This window comes from Sycon ciliatum, chromosome 1 (genome assembly GCF_964019385.1).
Source record: "Sycon ciliatum chromosome 1, ocSycCili1.1, whole genome shotgun sequence".
In the NCBI taxonomy this organism is placed as follows: Eukaryota; Metazoa; Porifera; class Calcarea; order Leucosolenida; family Sycettidae; genus Sycon; species Sycon ciliatum.
The window spans coordinates 55,110,262-55,130,007 of NC_088643.1; the positions used below are offsets into that span (position 1 = coordinate 55,110,262).

Consider the following 19,746-nt stretch of genomic DNA (forward strand, 5'->3'; position numbering starts at 1 on the left):
CAACAACAACAACAACAACAACAACAACAACAACAACAACAACAACAACAACAACAACAACAACAACCCTCTCCCATACTTGTAAAATTCAAAGTGACGTAAATTACTTTCCAACTCCATCATTGAACCCGCAGCCCCACCCACAGCATCTCACCTTCTCATAAACTTATCTCTTATTGGCGATGGTGCCATCGTGAGAATAAAGAATTCACTTAAAAAACAGCAGCAACAACAACAAAAGCAGCTAGCGACGACAACGACGATGATCAAAGTGATGGCGGCGGCGGTAACGTATGAAAAAAAGGACACGGGTCCCATTTCATTTTTATGTTTCATCATGATCAGATGACGTAGCATTGGTTATTATGAGGCAGCCGGGAGTGGTTTGGGTACGACTCCCTGTGAGCCCGGGCAGTAATTAGTATGTGGCGAGGGTGGTCCTCATGATCATCTCCTCTCCCTCGTCGACTTTGCGGCTCCACAACTGAAGTCAGATACCCAGTCTCAGATGGGTGTCCTGGAATTGTAAAGACTTTCAACTTCAAGGCATACAGATTCGGTAAATTGGACCTGTGGCAAAATGTCTGGAAGGCCAAATCATCCTGCCAACCATGTATCCATGAAATCTAATGCATCCTGACAGCTGAGCTTGTGCATGTACATGATAAGGCGCCTAGCGCGCCTGTTGTAAGTCGATCCCGGTTAAAAGTTGATCCCCTCCTCTTCTCCAGGCCTCGATTTCCCGGTTCAAGGGAGTAAGACCTAGCCCTTGGCAGATTTTGCTCGAAAAGCAGTGAAATTGGCAGAACCATACGAACCATATGGCAGGCACTTCCTTGAATTCTGCTCTATTTCTGTATCCACATACCAAACATGCACGAAACATACCAGAAAAAGTACCAAATTCTGCCAATATTTCTGCCGCCATTATCCGCCAAGGGCTAGTAAGACCCGGGCTGTAAGTCGACCATGTAACCCTTTTAGGTCTGACAATTTCGACTTATAACTGGTAGAGCAGGGTAGGTATCAGGACGCAGCGAGTACATGTATGTCAGTGATACCAAGCATACCGTTGACACAAGTAGGTACCCCCCCCCCCCCCCCCACAGACCAAACGGACCATCGAGATAATGATAGGCTGGCTTTCTCTGGGACTCTGACATACTGTAAAAGCAATTATTCTAACAAGGCGCATATATAACGATTTCCCAAAATTGACTAGTTAGTTTATGTGTACCAAAGGTAACGATTCTCACTCATTCCGGCTCAACGCTCAATATGACAGTATATGTATCGATTTCTGTATAACGATTTCTATTTTAACGACAGATTTCTCCTCGTTAACTCGTTAGAGTTAGCACTTCGTTATATTATGGCTTTTACAGTACACACACTAGCAGGGATTACCTAATACAATACAATGGCATGTACATGTACCAGCCATTATTCCAAGAGCTGAGAGTACAATTGGTCACTGTACCCATCTGCCAGTACCGGAATACGATCGTACGGTACTGTATCGACCGTGATAGGCGAATGCCGGTATGGCACATGCCTCCACATATGCAGCATGCGTGTCAATTTGTCAAACTAATGGAAGTTCATTGCAGATACATAACCATCACTGAGATTGTATTCAAGTACCGTAAAGTACCGCGAAAGCCGCGCCCCACCATCTCGTCCTTTCGTGGTCGTATTGTGGAGGTGGTCTGCTGTCTGTAGGTCATACGACACGAACCTTCTACACAAATTGCACGTTGCGCAATCAATAGATACCTTCGAGCAGAAATGAGTTCAACATAAAAACCTGCTAAATGTGACCTTATTACACTAAGATTCTCACACCGTACAAACTTTTATTGCACTCTGCCATACGATTTTCCTTTCTCTGGTTGTAGAATCAAGGTGGGGGCGCCCTCGCGAGACGGGGCGCTCTGGCGGTACTTTACGGTACATGTACAAGTATTTGTACTTGACTATGTATCCACCATGTAATTCGGAGTACAGTATACCAACAACATGCGTGTACTTCAGTACATGCACAGCTAGTACTGCCAAATAAGTTTCATCCAAACTCAAACAGCTTCTCCAGCTCCATGGGCAATGGGAGATCTTTTAAAATGTGTGACAAAGTTGTACACCCCCCCCCCCCCCTTCATGATTGCATTCAAACTTACACCAAACAACACTATACCGGTGCGTACATTCACCAAATCCTTGATGTAGTAAAACTCTTGTTCTTTTACCAACATCAGAAAAGGGAAAGGGGCAAAAAAATCGGAGCGTCCAACAAACCGGACGCTTTGGCAGCACTGCGTGCATGTTGTGGCTTGTCATTGTAGACGTGTCCCTAATTCCCTGGAACCACAGAACTACCAAACCATAACGGGGGCAATGCTACAAAAGTGCACTGGAGATTTCACGAAAATCTGGGGTATTTCGCCAGAAGTGTTACAATTGAACCAGAAAACAAGGAGAAAACTAATTGAAACTAGTGTTGATTCTGTGCACTACTAGTATACCATGCCAAATTAAAACCCTCAACACGAGGCTTGGCAGCACTTCTAGGACACAGAGAAAATGTAAGGGGGCCCTTACCAGCAATGGAGAAGCCTTTTGACAAACGCGAACAGTTAGAACGGAAGGAGCGGGAGCATGGAGATGAGAGAAAAGTAAGCATGATGGCAGCTACAGTGTAGATTTCATGGCAGCAGATTTGCAGGTGTGTCAAGACTCTCACAGACCTGCTACTAACTTAGTGCGCATGTTGCTAGTGTTCCTAGGCAGAAAACTGGGTATCACGGCCATGCGGTGCGTTGAAGTCCAGGGGTTGGGGGCCGATCGAAATGATTCCGTGCGGGTTGATCTGCTTGAACACTGACGGATAGTGCGTCTCGATGTGGAATCGATCGACGGTGGCATCAATGCCTGGCAACTGATACAAGTCACGTGTGAATGCCCACAGGTTTGGATAATCCACAAGGCGGCGTTTGTTGCACTTAAACAGACCGTGATAGACCATATCGAATCTCGCCAGGCTTGTAAAGAGACGCACATCCGACTCAGTCATCCGATCGCCTAGAATGTAACGACTCTTGGACAAGACATCCTCCAGCTTATCAAGAGCGGAGAAAAGCTTCTCGGCACTCGCATCATACTTTTCTTGGACCGTGGCCAGGCCACAGCCATACACGCCCGAGTTTATTGCATCGCCAATGAATGTGTTCATCTCGTCCACCGAGTCGCGGAGTCCCTCCGGATACAGGTCAATCTGACGCTGCTCATCGGTCTCGCAGAATGCGTTGAACTCGGTGCTAAGCATGCGCAGGATGTCGCCAGACTCGGTGCTGACAATCCTCTTCATCTTCTTGTCGAAGAACACCGGCACGGTGATGCGCCCGCTGTACTCGGGCGCGCACATCTCGTAGATCTCGCGCATGTACTTCTTGCCATTCACGGTGTCAGCATCGGTGCGATAGTGACCCGGGGTGAACTCCCAGCCCTTCTCCGCGTCTGGTCTCAGGTAGTGCACAATACTTTTGCTGATGACGTTCTCCAGTCCCTTGTGGACCAGCATGAAATAGGCACGTGAAGCGAACGGGCACGCCAGGGAGAGGTACAGATGATAGCGACCGGACTCTGCCGGAAACTCGCTGTCCGGATCAGCCCGAACCCACTCACGAATCGACGTCACTGGAGCGCGCTTGGCTTCGGTTTCACTGGCATCCATGCTTGTCATTTTGGCAAAATACGATCGTAATTCTTCTTTGTGTAGTTTGGACTAGAGCTGACACTGGGAGCAAGGTGGCAAGGGACAGACTAACAGGGATCTATCTGCACCTCGAGTCAAGATGGAATATCTAGGAGTGCAAGTCAATCTCGCTCCTTCACCTGCCGCGATGAGCACTGAGCCAGTGAGTTACAGACCAAGAGATGGAGTAGAACTAGAAGTTACTAGAACATAGAAGCGAAACACCCCCAATATAACGCCTTGTGTCAATGTGTGTGTTTGTCCAAGTCTGCTTGCTGTTCTCTGCTACTACTACTATACAAGCGCTTACTCATTCAAACAGAGCCGTTGTAGATCCACTTGAACTAACTAACTGAAGACAGTGAAGTAGCCCTGGCCTGCAGGACTGATCGACTAAACAGTTACCATGGTTACTCTAAAAGTAAAACTAAAGCCAGTAAAGGCAACAATACTCTGTAATGTAAAACTCATGCATACTCGAGTACTCTCACGAATCACGATCACAGACTCACAAGCTCACACCCATTTTCGAATCTTCCTCTTCTGTTTACGTCATACCAATCGTGCTTTTCGTCGTTTCTACGTACAAAACATGTTTTGCCAACATTGCTGCAGCTGGTTGTTGGACATTTTCTAGTTTGGTATTTTGAACGTGCATCGTCGATAGTCAGAATGGCGAGTCCTTGGGTTGATGAAACGTCTCTGGACAAGAAGTGGGACTACTGTGCAAAAGATGCGTTGCTGAAAACGTCTGCTGGAGCTGGTATTGGTCTCGTCTTCGCGTTTTTACTGCGAAATAGGCGTTGGCCTCTGACCCTGGGTACCGGAATTGGTGTTGGTGAGTGAAATGATTGGCTTTTGAACTGTGTCCAGTTGTGGAAGCCAATAGTTCAACATAAATTCTACATATACGTCTGCTTAGTTGTCAAAGCTCTCTTTCTCTACGCTGTAGGGTGCTTTGATCGAGATAACATGAGTCACTGTTTACGTGGTGATAATATAGACAACAATGCTGGCTAGCATTTTCAGCAGTAGAAATTATTTGTTTACATACATGTATCCGCCCTGCTGAAAAAGCAAAGTACATGTACTGGTAAAAGAATTGTAAGCAGGAAGTTGGAACAGACAAGTATGATGTTCAGAGCGTTAGCGTTGGAGACTTAGAAATACGCACAAGTCCAGTGCGTGGGTTGTATAGTGATCATCTAGCTCGCCGAAGAACGGGATGCCAACAAATAGACCAAGTGGAGTTCTCCTGATTGATTTTCTTGTGCGGCGTTCTGCTCAACAAAATCGTGGAGGTCAATCTACTTTACGATCATTCTGCAAGATACCGGTACACACAGATGGTAGCCTTATACATAGCCAGTCCGTACGTAGGGGAGGTGTTTGATGAGGACGGGTGGAAAATAGAGGCAAAAGAGCATTCAGATCCAATGCCTTGTTTGATGAAGTTGCTGCTTGTGTAAGAGACGAGAGACCAAGAACTGACGAAGGGTTTAATGTTGCATTGATTGTAGATACATGTGTGTAGGAATGATGGAAGGATAGCACTGAGGGAAATGGCTTCAAATATTATAGGTATATGTCTGGATGGACTTGAGACTAGTGTGAATAGCCACTTTCTAACTTAGTGGTAGATGGCCTGTGGCCAGCATGATTTGTCCAGCACTCTCTCTCCTCAGCAGCAGCAGCAGCAACCACAGTAATCTGTGCACAGAAATGAAGTACTGCGACTCTATGACAGAGCAATTCAAGGATGGCATCCTGTGCCGTACGGGCACACCGGCTCTAATCCCCTCCTCATTGAAACCGCCTTTGATGCCACCGGTGTAAATCACTACACTCATACATGTACATAGCTTATCCAGGCAGTCCAGGACCATAATCCCGAATCACATACTTTTCGACGGGGGAAGCGAGTGACACGGTATATGACGTCACCAGTTCATGAGTAAACTAAAGGTTTTACATGTACTTCGAAGTACTGTAAAAGCCATATATATAACGAAGTGCTAACTCTAACGAATTAACGAGGAGAAATCTGTCGTTAAAATAGAAATCGTTATACAGAAATCAATACAATCATATACTGTCCTATTGAGCGTTGAGAATGAGTGAGAATCGTTACCTTTGGTACATGTAAACTAGTCAATTTTGGGAAATCGTTATATATGCGCCTCGTTAGAATAATGGCTTTTACAGTAGTTAAACCACTGAAACTCTCCCTAAACAGTGCCCGGTAGACTGAAGACTGTGAAGTGCCCATAACTTTGGTGTCCGGATAACTGAGTTATATTCGTGCTTCGTTGGTGGGTGTTGCCCCTGTCACGAGACCTTGGTCGGCCCTCTCGGTGTCTTTGTATACCGAGAAGTGACCATACGAGTATAGTGCAAGGCTCCGAAGCTCTTTTCTTTGGCTCCAGAATTTCCATTTTCGTAGGTAATTTTGTGCCATCTCGTCTTGTCGCGTGGAGACAAACACTGTGGCTGTGGCTGTAGTGGATTCAGATGAGCTACTGTAGTAAGCGTAAGCTCCAGCAAACCTTTTGAATTGTGTGGGTTTACAAGACTACAGCTAATTAGCTGGCCAGTGCTCAGAAAGTGCAACTATAGCTGGGCCGTGGAGTACAAAAGCCTCCCTCCTTTTTTTTGTTTTTTTGTTTGTTGCTGTGATAGCTGCTTTCGCTCATGTTGGGGGATGGATCATTTTTTTTAATGGCAGCATGACTTGTGTTTGTGCTCTTTTCAGGAATGGCAATCTCCAACTGCCAGCACGAATTTGCTGCACCCGCCCCACACCGGCAAAGCCTGTCAGCACCGGCAGCTGCTGCTCCACAAGCCACATCTCCAACGACGGAAGTATGATCAGTGTGACTGCGATGTGGCTCAGCCCACTGCCTAGAACACTTCTACATACTGGCTTTGCGTTTGCCGTCATGATTGATCATCGTCTTCCGGATGCCGCCAGACTGCCTGGACTGGCTTGTAGGTGCACTTCTACTTGATTTAAGATGCCTTGGTGCATGCACCTGCTGCTCTTGCCTCTGTACATACACCCTTGTTACTTTCAGATGCCGGTTTGCTCGTGTGTTTTCAATTGAAAGCCAGAGAATTGTTAGTCCGGTGAATGGCATCTTTGTTTTTGCATTGCATAGACAGTTGCTGCTCCGTCCGCCGCAATATATTTCTATCTTTTTTTAAACATGCTGGCATGTCCTGTGCAGACTCTTCACACTGCTAGTAGGTCCTAGCCGTTCTTTTCTAGGCCTGGGTCTGGCGTCACAGGCCAGCTCCGATGTTGCTTGGAACTTGGAATATGCACAGCACGGGCCGCGGTAGGCCCCTAACCATGGCATGTCTGCGTAGCTTTAGACCCTACTCAATTAATTGCTTGGTTCATTAACTTCATTTGCTCTTGAGTGCCTGTATACGCTGCTACTATTTTTACAGAAGTTTCATAGTACCCGTATACAACTACAATATCAGTCTTTGAATTGGAGTGATGGGATTGAACAGGGCCAACTTGGACATGGGAGGCAAGTCGTGTTCAGCCAGTACTGCATGCAAATGTCCTGCACCACGAAGCTAGCGGGACGTGCTGTACCAGGAGTTGACGTGGCAGTTGGTCCGTCAGTTGGCTCCGGAGTGCTCCAGATACTCCATACAATATGTTCTTGGGATGGCTGCTCATTGCCGTAGTAGTGATATCCACACCGGGGAGTAGTCAGTAGGCAAACATACAGCCACCGCGGTAGTATGCGCGTACAGCAGGGGATTGGCTTTTCGACCCCGAATTTGGAAGTTCTACGCGATCTGTGGTCTGCTCCTCCTGATTGCGGCCTTGACCTTCTTGCCGTAAGAGTGCGTAAAAACCGGCCCTTCCCCAAGAGCGACTGTAAGGGCAGCCTGGGGTCGGAACCCACATGATTTAGAATTACAATTGCCTGTGCTGTCTCCCTGTGCGCTACAGGTGGACTTAAGGTGGCTCCTACCCCTCGGGTCCAAATTTCTTTTGTTTGAAACGTGGCTACAAACGATTGTACTTTGTTTCGCTGGATATCTAGTGTGCGGAGACAAAATTTTATCAAGTTCTACCGGCCGGTTTCACTCGGGGGAGGGGCCAAACATAGCATACTCACAATTGCCAATTTAGGCCAAAAAACACCGGAAAATCACTTTTTTGGCCGTAGCACTCGTAGTTACCCCATTTTTCTTGATGTCCAACATCAGGACAGTAGTATACTTGCTAAATACTAGCATAAACTTTAGAAGTGGGTAGAATTCTGCTAGAAGGTGACCTTTTTCTCTTTTCGGAATCATCCCATTTCAGCGCACACGTCCCACATATTAGCCCCGCCCATAAGTATTTGACACTGGACTTGCCCTGTATTCGATGGTTATGCTACCATAACCTAATAATGGTACTGTGTAGCAAGTCTGAGCAGGTTCTACCGAAGGTAACTCTTGAAATAAAACTTTGAAGTGTCAAGTGATGCCATATTTTCAAGAATCAGCACATTGCACTGGGACATTGTCCAACGCCTTAGAACCCCTTACTCCACCATATGACAGATACGTATCTTGCAATAATTGATTGCAACATCTTCAGAACATAGTATTAGAGCTTTGGATCAAGTTTTAGCAGTTTCCACCGAAGCTAACTACCGAAATAGAACTTTGAAGTCGCCCACATACTAAATGCCATAGCTGAGCATGTGCATTGTGTGTATGGTCTAAAGGTTTTCACAACTAGCTCCAATGCGGCAGATACGTGTCTTACATTACTTGATTGCAACATCTTCAGAACATAGTAGTAGAGCTTTGGATCAAGTTTAGACAGTTTCTACCGAAGCTAACTACCAAAATAGAACTTTGAAGTCGCCCACATACTAAATGCCATACATGAAGCTGAGCATGTGTATTGAGTGTACATATAATTATGCTCTAGTGTTTTTCACAACTTTCTCCAACATGAAGCCAATACTGATGTGGAATTTTTTGACTGCTTTGTCCAAAACACAGTGCTGAAGCAATGCACATTGGGCACTTTCTACTGGTAATGCAATTATTATTATACAGTGTTTGCTGCCAACATAGCCGTTGAAGCAATACTGCTATACTAAATGCGTATTCCATTGGGTACGGTCCAATGGCTTTTCACTTCGCATCTAGCCACTGTTCTTCGTGCATTTCTTGAATGCTTAGTCTCCGTGATAATGAAGCTAAGAGCCACACTGGAGAAGTTTCTACTGAAGCTAACTATCAAAAATATAAAATTTCCAAGATGCTACTATTACATAAAGTAGCTGTGTGCAATGCCACTCTGTTGAACACAGTAAGCAAAATTGAGTCACTATGTAATAGGTCGCCGAGTGGTATCAGGAGGCACACACAAGAAGACTGACTAATATTATGTTATTCGGCTCAATCTGCCTGAAGTTATGTATACAACTGCTCCGGCTCAATCTGCCTGGAGGGACTCGGAAAGGAATACAACTGCTCCGGCTCAATCTGCCAGGAGGGACTCTGTTCTGTTCTGTTAGGTTCTGCTCTGCTCTGAAGAAATGAGTAAAGCATGGCAGCTTTTATAGGGCGAAAAGGAAGGAGATCATCATAGAGTCTGCATGAGCCATGAGTCATGAAAAAGGGCAGAAGTCTGTTGTGTCAGTCCAAACAGAACTTGGGAAGGCATAGCAACAGTATCTAAATGTATAAGGATGAAAGAAGCAAACGGAACTTTGGAGGAGAACAGAGGCCAGGGAGGGCATTAGCAAATGGATGCAAACAGGATCTAGAAAGGGTCATGACTGTCCGCATGACCTCAGTCAGGGTCAGGGAGGTACAGTACAACATGTGGGTGTTAGTTCTACGTGTATATTATAGGTGTGATGATCTAAACTAGCAAAGATATGTAGTATGCAATCCAGCAAGCGCAAGAGAAGCACAAGTGGTGAGAAGTGATATAATTAGCTTTGCAGGCTTGTCAGCAAAGGAGTGACAAGAGTCATGCAGTGCATGTACGTGTACATGTGACATGATTAGAGGTCAGTAGATATAGATGTAGTACTAGTAGTACTAGTAGTCAGCTACAGTTCAGTACTATCAAGGCAGGGATACTACACCCTCCCTTCCTACAGATAATCACGCCCTCGTGATTTTTCCAAAGTATTTAAACAAGGCTTGGTAGACTGATAATAAAGTAGGGACCCTGTGTGTATAATGTGTGAAGGACCTGTCTCTCTGTGGAGCGGGAAAAATTTCGGACGGTAAAAAAAAGGATGTGTAAAATCGCGTCACTGTGGACGGTAACAGTTCTTCATTCGCGTCTCTCTGGGACGGTACAACGGGAAAAGTAGACTCGCGCATCATGTGGCGCTATATCATGTTACATGGACTGGTTATTTGAGTGCGTGCTTGCAGGGTATACAGTATTTTGGGTCTGAAACTGATTGCTTGGTCGTTACGGGGTGGACATGATCGGGATGGGTGATGAAAAAGGCTAGGAAACTTTGTGGTCAGAAACTTGAGAAAGCGGTCGTACGGAAGCTGCAGTGCGGCGAAATGTTGAGTGATCTAGAACTGTGTACTGCATGTATCTGGACGTACATGAAGGTGCATGGAGGGTTGTGAGTCCTAGGTTGTTGAGCGAATGGTGTGACTGGGACTGGGAGTGGGATTGTCTGTGGGATGGAGTTGCTGAAGGAACGTGGAGAGCTTTGTGTATCGCGTGTAGTGTAGCAAACAAACTAAAGGTGAGAGATGTTAGCAGGGGAACAACTTTGGCAGCAGAACGAGTTAGTGAGAGGAATATGGCAGCAAGGAGCATCAGGACAGAATGGAAACTACTGCTGGATGGGGGAGCTTGCATAATACGCGGCGTAGCTTGCACGATAGGGGTGGCATGTGTACTAGTAACAGTTGCATTTGACCGGGTTGATGATTGAGTAGGGATAGAGGAAGAATGGTGACATACCTGGGTTGAAGGGAAGATGTGCCGTGTATCGCGACGACGATAGCAATACGCTATGGCATGGCCAATCTGCTTGCAAAATCGGCAATATGGGCGAAGACGAAAGGGCCGACGTCGCTTGGGTCGTACATATACCGGTGGCTGTAGTCCAGGGACATACCGGGCATGGGAACTCGCTGAAGAATGATGGTGATCCATTTTGCCGAAATGCGTACGTGACGGCGTCGATCTGCTGTATGGATGGACTGACGAACCGGGATTCTGCATCGTTCTCAGGTCCTCATGGGTTTAGAAACGCGGTGGGGGCCAATTAACGGTGCTTTCCGCTCATCGTTCGAGGCTGCCATCAATGTAATAGGTACTAACAACGAGACTGACGACAACGATTGACTAAGGATGGTAACAACATAACAAGACTGAAGTTGCGTAAACAGATCTACAGGGACGAATTCACGCACCGCTGCCACCAGTGTAATAGGTAGGTTCGAGTCTTACAAAGGAATAACCACCGCTGCCACCAGTGTAATACAGATACTAGGTGGGTTCGAATCTAGCAATTATAAAATTGAACCACCGCTGCCACCAGTGTAATAGGTCGCCGAGTGGTATCAGGAGGCACACACAAGAAGACTGACTAATATTATGTTATTCGGCTCAATCTGCCTGAAGTTATGTATACAACTGCTCCGGCTCAATCTGCCTGGAGGGACTCGGAAAGGAATACAACTGCTCCGGCTCAATCTGCCAGGAGGGACTCTGTTCTGTTCTGTTAGGTTCTGCTCTGCTCTGAAGAAATGAGTAAAGCATGGCAGCTTTTATAGGGCGAAAAGGAAGGAGATCATCATAGAGTCTGCATGAGCCATGAGTCATGAAAAAGGGCAGAAGTCTGTTGTGTCAGTCCAAACAGAACTTGGGAAGGCATAGCAACAGTATCTAAATGTATAAGGATGAAAGAAGCAAACGGAACTTTGGAGGAGAACAGAGGCCAGGGAGGGCATTAGCAAATGGATGCAAACAGGATCTAGAAAGGGTCATGACTGTCCGCATGACCTCAGTCAGGGTCAGGGAGGTACAGTACAACATGTGGGTGTTAGTTCTACGTGTATATTATAGGTGTGATGATCTAAACTAGCAAAGATATGTAGTATGCAATCCAGCAAGCGCAAGAGAAGCACAAGTGGTGAGAAGTGATATAATTAGCTTTGCAGGCTTGTCAGCAAAGGAGTGACAAGAGTCATGCAGTGCATGTACGTGTACATGTGACATGATTAGAGGTCAGTAGATATAGATGTAGTACTAGTAGTACTAGTAGTCAGCTACAGTTCAGTACTATCAAGGCAGGGATACTACAACTAAAACCCTATTTGCCAGATATAAGCTGTTGAGACTGATAGCAGCTAAGCTGTATGATCTGATAATGATGGCGGTTCCACACTGACCAGCACATGTACACGTGCACAGGCAGAAGAACATACAAGTAATACACCTAACGTTACTTCGAAGTCCATCATGTAAATACAAGCGTATATACAAGCATCACTCCTGTTCTCCATAACCTGCAGTCCTGGGCCACTCCAGCTGGTCAGAGTGCAATAATTTCTGCAGCAGGCTTGACTTGGAAAGCTAATCACAACTGCCATGGCTGCAACATGAGTATTACCAGCGCTACTTGTATTATTATTGTCAATCCATTGTGGTGCATGGCACTAGTTTTCAACAACCGAGTTTATGTCATTAGTTGCATATCCAACGCCAATAGAAAAAAGAAGGGGTGGGGCAAATTACCACGGTTCAACACTAGTCATATTGAACGGCGTTATGCCATGCCAGGCGCGCACACAAAACGCCCGCGCGAGTGCGCATGCATGTACACACCCGGGTAACACACATTCGTGCGACTTTACATAGCCTGCACTGTCGTTCTATGTCATACTCATAGGAGTGAGTGCACACACATATATGTACATGTAGATTGCCTAATTTTGCATACGTAATAAAATTGTGTAAGTATACACACATGTGCGTGCACATATAGATAGACTCAGCGGCATACGCATGAGCGTGTGCCGATAGGGCCACATGCCAATTATCGGATTAGTCTGTGAAAGTTGCACAGCACGACAAACTTTCGGACAGTCTAAATATATGACACAATGAATGTGGAATACCACCAGTGTGTAAGACCGTTTCATACCTATTTCGCAGCGTTTGTGATTTTCGGAGCGTCCCTGTTGATATTAATTTGATGTCCTCACTTGGTTGATGACACAGTCACAAATTATCAAATTCACCTCCAATGCCATCCAATCTGCGTTCCGCGATACATGTACAGTGAACGGTGTTGAGGAAAGCCATGCAGCAATAAAACAGTCGAGACTCCCAAGCAGAGGATACAATTCAACAGCGTATTGAAGTACGAATTGTTGTAAACAATTTTCAAGACACAATTACAAAATTTGAAGTGCGTCTTGAAACGTGTTTGAAGTGCTTCGATGTATTTACCTTCGATCTCCCTGAATCGATCCATCCACAGCTACCCGACGAATTTACCAGTCAGTGCGGGAGAATGATCGAGCAAGTTATATTTGAAGGTCGCGAGATGTCAGTGGCACTGGCAGGAAATCTACACAAGCGTATTCTGAAATAATTTTCTAAGACTCAGGCGTGATTCAAGAGCGGACTTTGATTTCTCCCTTCTTATAGTACGAGCACCAGTCGACATTGCATTCTTGGAAAATCTTCTGCGAGTGCTGCCTTCCCCTTTCATAGAAAGAACGAGTGAAGAGGGACACTAGCAGCAGGTTCTAGCTAGGTCGCCAGAATTGCAGAAAAGCGAGAAGACGTTTCCTACAACGATTGATCGCACAAAAATCATCGCTACCGAAAATTTTACTGAAAATCTACACTTTTCAAACGATGCGCGCGCAGAGGGTGTGAGCCACCTTAAATAGTCATACTCCCAGAATTTCAAAGCAACACAGCCACACCTCATATTGTATAGTACACAAGCCAGCATTCTTTTTTTTTTACTGCTACTCCGACCTTCATGGTTATTCATTCACCAATCTTCAGACAACAGCATTACGTGCATACATCTTGTATAGTATGTTCACTCTTCGAAGAAATTTTGTTTACAGCTGTCACATGCAATGTACATGCGCTTTGAGAAGTAGCAAACACATGGAAAACACGAGCATACCGGTACGTACAACAAATCTACAGCACATGCACTTTCAAGCATACAGTATGTACAGCACAGCAAATCAAACGAATTAGCAGCAGCATAACAAGAGTAGGCCAACGACTGCACAAGGGTTGGGAGAAGCCACACAAAGAGTCGCAGAGAAGAGTAGCTATACAGAGGTCAACATGAAATAACCAGCGGTGCAAAAAACAAAACAAAACGGGTGCCTCAGGAAATTATGTACTTGGATATGAGTCACAAAAAATAGATAAGTTACACGTATGTACTTGGAAAACAATACTCATGACACGTGAACGCATCTTTGATCAGATATTACTATAATTATTACTATGAAACACCGCAAATCTACGGAAAAATTCCCCAACAAGTCAACTGGGGCAGATAAGAAAACTCGCACATTCTTGTCCGCAGCGGTTGTCAATGCCATTGACCATGCCTAAGAGATGACTGAGCAACACTGCCAAGGAAGACATATCGATACAAGAACTACGTTCACTGCTTCGACAATCAGAACTCTGCCCAGCAAGCGTGTTCACAGCACTTATCAATGAACATGGACCATGCCATAAAGAAACCTGAACAACACTGTCAAGGAAAACATATTGACACAAGAACTACGCTCCCTTCTTTCTTTGACAACTGGAGAGCTCTACCCAGCAAGTGTTTCTCAACACAACTATTGTAACATAATATTATATAGGTCGTAGCACCAACGTGTGAACTTACTTTACTTTTTTTTTACCCAGCAAGCGATCAAATCAAAGTAACGCCCAAAGACATAACATAGTGTGCCCCGTTCCCACAACCATTAGCACGTGCTCCTAGCAGCAACCTAACACATGAAGTCGGCTTCAGTTATAACAAACTCGCGTATGGCGAATCATCGTCCATGCCCCTGTTTGAGCCCATACAAAAATTGACCCTTTATAGCGAGCAGTTTTCGTTTATAGTGAACCATATCTTGTTCTATCGTAGTTATTTCTTTGTTCATCACCACTTTCTCTACTTCAATAGAATTTGTTCGCTTCAGCTGGTTCTGTTTACTAGTACATGTATTGCAATCCTTAAACTGTTGTCACCTCGCCGCCTTTTCAAATACCTTGTAGCCTATGTAGGGCCACACGTAAACCAAGTACACTCATACAGTCAAGGGTCAGACGCCAGCAGGAGTACATAGGCTGGGAGCTAATTTACTCTTCTCGCCAGTCATACTGTGTTGCGTGTATGGTGTGAGCGCATTTCTGTTATAAAAGAACTTCGGCTATAAAGAACTAAATTCTGCTCCGCAGTGGTGTTCGTTCTATCAGGAGTCAACTGTACATGTATTCGAAGATTGCCATGAAAATGCTCTTCTCACTACGTCGAGCCACGTTGTAGCAGACTAGCTATAAGCATTGGCACAGCAAAAGGTAAGCAATGCCGTGTCACAGACTGATACTAGCAATGCACAAACAGGTACATCCTCCGGTAACAAAACGCCATGACTTTAATCAACCTGTCAATTATGGTGAGCTGACTGAGCTCAGAGGACTCGAGCGATGACGACTCCGAGTGAGACTTAAACGGTGCTAGTTTCTTTCCTACTTTGAAGTACAATAGTGTACATACTTCAAAAAAGTATATTCATTCATTGTCTTGACGTGTTTTTGTTCCATTGAACCAGATTTCTTGAGCACAGTAGTTAATTCCTTTAATAGGTGAATAAAAAGTCACACAGTTTTGTTCCGGAGGAAGTAACACTAAACAGGAGGAGAGCATAATATTATGCATATAACTGGGAAGAGGATACGTCCAGAAAAGCACATATGTCTGAGGCGAAGTCACAGGTCAAGGAGCATACACAGAAACAGTTGTCATTCCCAAGAGTTAGTTCTCCATGCACTCTATGATTCCAACAGCAATACATCAAAGCACAAAAATGCAACAATTCACAGCACCTCCTCCCCCACCCACCAAGTTCTCAGGATCTCAGCTACAGGAACTCATCACTTATTCTAGGCATAAGAAACAATCTTGCGTGCTCAAACACATGTTAAAAGGATTGGAGCAGGGTGAGCAAATTCTATTTTCCGTCCCAATTCCAAGTACAGATATTACACACAACGATGAGCATTCTACAGTGAATGGTCGGCAATTTAGACATACACCAATTGCAATTCACCACTCGCCCACCTACACCCGACACTTATCATGACTTCATCAAGTACATGTGCATGTCACTATCAGCTAGACAACAAAGGAATGGAGGAGGATACCGACACTGCGCCCAAAATGCCATCAAACCAGATGTTCTGCTTGCGCAGAAAGTACTTGTCCACATTGGTCCCCGTTCTGACCACCAGCAGGCACTGTAGCAGCACATACAGCAGCACACACATGCACGTACACACGCACGTACACACACACACACACACACACACACACACACACACACACACACACACACACACACACACACAACAGCAACACATACAGCAGCATTATCGCCCAGATCGGACACGACAAACAAACTGCTCATGACACGCTGACTCAAACCAGTAGTCACTACACTGAATGTCACTTGCATTGCAATGCTGTGCTGTACCACACCTGGCTACAGTCAGTTACAGTCATACACATGTAGATAAGCACAGACAGTCAGTCACAGAGCAAGGCATACGCGAAACTACTTTAGAATCATGTCCAAAAGGCACACTATCTTACGTTCCCAGGTAAGAGACAGAGAAAAGACCATGAACAGATAATAACAACACTTGTCAATGTGGAGTACTAAGCTCAGCGATTTTATTAAAACAGTACTAGTACGAGATTAAGGTACTTGGCAGCGTTGAGGGATAGATAGAACAGGCAAATACATGTACATAGATGGACAGACAGAGAGACAGCCAGCCACACGAACAGAGAGATAGATAGTGATCCACTCACAGAGGTTGCAAGAGCTGCTATGATGTAGAAGATGAATCCATAAAGGCCAGTCAGTCCTAGAATACCAGCCGCGCCTCCGCTGATTGATGCTGCTGCTGTACGGCTGAGAGGCAGAGCGGTCAGGACGAACAAACAGATGAGAAAATCAGCACCGAGTAGCACAGCTAGCGAGTGCTTCGGCGGTACAAACAGAACAGGCAAAGCGGTCAGGACGAACAAACAGATGAGAAAATCAGCACAGAGTAGCACAGCTAGCGAGTGCTTCGGCGGTACAAGCAACCTAGAACCAGATCCGCCAGAGCTTACACTTAGGACGCAAGGATCTACCCTCCATTGTCATATTTTTTTACTCAGCCCTAGTTGTGCGGAGCAGTAGCTGCACATGATGGCATCAATGAGCCGGATTGTGGCACACTAATACCAATTCCGACCTACCCGTATAATTATAATTAGTACATGTATCTAGATACTCTAACAATTTTATCAACAATTATGATAATTACCACATCAAACGCTACAGAGACCTATCCAGAATCGGCAATATGCTGGCCCTGGCCTGGAGATCTGCAACTACAATCAGCTTCTACTTTGCAACAATAGAGAGGTTCCGGGGTACGATTTTCCGTGCCAAAATCCGTATGGGCGCTACGGATTTTTTCCAGGCGTGCTCCATATGATTTTTCGGCACGGAGAATCCGTGTCGACTGGCTTTCATACGAACCATGTTTCGTATGGAGATTTGCGTCATCGGGTGCAGAAAGATTTTTCGCGTACAAATTTGGTACGAGAAGCATCGATTTTTCGCGGGAAGTTTTGATTTCGGTACAAATTTTCAAAATAAAAAGGCATAGCGCGGGAATGTGACGTGTTTGCGATCGTAACCTAGGCAATGACGGCAAACACATAAGTTCCGTACTCCGGAACATTTCACTGCTCGAAAACGACGTATAAAAAATCCGTAGCGCCTCTACGGATTTTGGCACGAAAAATCGTACTCCGGAACCTCCCTATTAACGGATTAGTCCCCTTTGTCGATTGATGGATCAATCGGTAGATTCGGCTCTGTTTTTCTTTCCTTTCTTTCTAGTTTTGAATTGTATGTTTAAAGGGGAAGTTAAGGCAAAAATTAAAATTTCACCAGTTGTAGTCTTCGGGGTGCTGAGTCGAATGGTCTTGGTCCGAGGAAGCTGCGACGCTCCTTTCCTACTTGAATCCCAATCGAACTCGCGCACTTCCACCGAAACTGGGTGACTGCGCCCTACTAGATGGGGATTTGTATGCAAAATGTCACTAAAAGCGCCATTTCGTTCTTATAAAAGCACGGATGACCGCGATTGGCCCATATGTTGTAGTCTTTGGGACGCTGAGTCGACTGGTTTTGGTCCGAAAAGGCTGCGATACGGCGTTCCTCCTTTATTCCCAATCGAACATGGTTGAAGAAGCGGTCACGTGCTCCTGCGTACACCAGTCACCTGGTCACCGTGCCTGCAGGGTACAACTTACTAGCCTGTTTGACCTTTTTTGGGTGCAGTCCTGTCACTCGAGTTGAACCCGAGTTGAACCTTGGTGTGAAAGTTGTCACCTGCTGGCGTGGTGACCAGGTGATTTGGGCACCCAGGACCACGTGACCACTTCTTCAACCATGTTCGATTGGGAATAAAGGAGGAACGCTGCATCGCAGCCTTTTCGGACCAAAACCAGTCGACTCAGCGTCCCAAAGACTACAACATATGGGCCAATCGCGGTCATCCGTGCTTTTATAAGAACGAAATGGCGCTTTTAGTGACATTTTGCATACAAATCCCCATCTCGTAGGGCGCAGTCACCCAGTTTCGGTGGAAGTGCGCGAGTTCGATTGGGATTCAAGTAGGAAGGGAGCGTCTCAGCTTCCTCGGACCAAGACCATTCGACTCAGCACCCCGAAGACTACAACTGGTGAAATTTTAATTTTTGCCTTAACTTCCCCTTTAACTCATTGGATTTCTTTGTATTCTGTATCTCGTTATCGTTATCTTTTCCTCTAGCCCTCTCGCTCAGGATGAGCTTTCTTTTTTTATGGCAGCTTAAGCGAAGGCTATATACCTGCTTTATGCAGGTTGATGCCAACGCGAACAAGCAAAATAATAATAATAATAATAATACATGTATCTACCATCCCCACATCATGCAGCTTCCGTTTCAATTTGCTGTAGATCTACCACTACAAGTATTAGATTCATGACATCAGCTCAAAATGAATGAGAATTTGATGCACCTACCAGAATTCCACGGTGGCCGCATTTCCACGTAGGGCTGCCTCGTTAAATACTACTTTACCTGGAAATCATTGCACAATATTCAGAAGTACAAGATGCGACATTTGATCGTTTACTATGGTCCAAGGCCAGGACCGACTCAATGATAATTTCTCACCAGACATATTCAAATCTTTCCAGACACTATATTTGTAGGACTCAACTACCTAACCACACGAAACAACCTCCAATAACTGTAAACGTTATGGATGTCCTGGCTTTCTATCTAGATCATTCCAGACAAGTAGCAAGAGTAGCATGTAATGTTGCTCATTGAAATGATACAATCATGCATGTAAATACGGATACGACAGCATGACGAGTTTTTCTGCAATCAGGTGTATACTCGTAGTGAACTGCCGGATATCCATTCAAACTACAATTTCTTTTTGAACATTTTTTTAGGTGAAAGCGAGAATTAGAATTTTGTTGTAGACATCGACAGGCTAGGAAGGCCGTGCATGACGTACACGTACACGCATGTGCACATGATTATGATGTATAATGCATATCGCATGCGCGATATGCACGACACACACGCACACGTACACGTGCCGTGGTGGTGCTATGCTGATTATGTAGCTACAAAAAAAATTTG

At 45.2% G+C, this 19,746-nt stretch overlaps 2 protein-coding genes across 2 annotated transcripts; both read right to left on the minus strand.

Moving 5' to 3' along the window:
* Window positions 1-2,201: 2,201 nt before the first annotated feature.
* LOC135831107 (glutathionyl-hydroquinone reductase YqjG-like) lies at window positions 2,202-4,103 on the minus strand. Its single transcript, XM_065343371.1, has one exon. It carries the CDS (start codon window positions 3,737-3,739, stop codon window positions 2,780-2,782), a length of 960 nt encoding a protein of 319 aa, XP_065199443.1. The 5' UTR covers window positions 3,740-4,103; the 3' UTR covers window positions 2,202-2,779.
* Window positions 4,104-13,805: 9,702 nt separating this feature from the next.
* Window positions 13,806-19,539, minus strand: LOC135831112 (ER membrane protein complex subunit 6-like). Its single transcript, XM_065343378.1, has 6 exons — window positions 19,267-19,539; window positions 19,113-19,170; window positions 16,855-16,957; window positions 16,185-16,277; window positions 15,719-15,738; window positions 13,806-14,504 (listed from the first exon to the last, which is right to left on the minus strand). The coding sequence occupies exons 1-6, from the start codon at window positions 19,271-19,273 to the stop codon at window positions 14,474-14,476; spliced, it is 312 nt and encodes a 103-aa protein (XP_065199450.1). The 5' UTR covers window positions 19,274-19,539; the 3' UTR covers window positions 13,806-14,473.
* Window positions 19,540-19,746: the final 207 nt, after the last annotated feature.

Bases quoted from the DNA above. Each gene is read 5' to 3' on its own strand.
- LOC135831107 (XM_065343371.1), bottom strand. From the start codon at position 3,739: ATGACAAGCATGGATGCCAGTGAAACCGAAGCCAAGCGCGCTCCAGTG.
- LOC135831112 (XM_065343378.1), bottom strand. The intron at 16,958-19,112 runs GTAGGTGCATCA...TCTGCCTCTCAG, and splicing joins GCGGCCACCGTGGAATTCTG to CCGTACAGCAGCAGCATCAA. The intron at 15,739-16,184 runs GTATCCTCCTCC...ACTTCGCCTCAG, and splicing joins GCATTTTGGGCGCAGTGTCG to ACATATGTGCTTTTCTGGAC.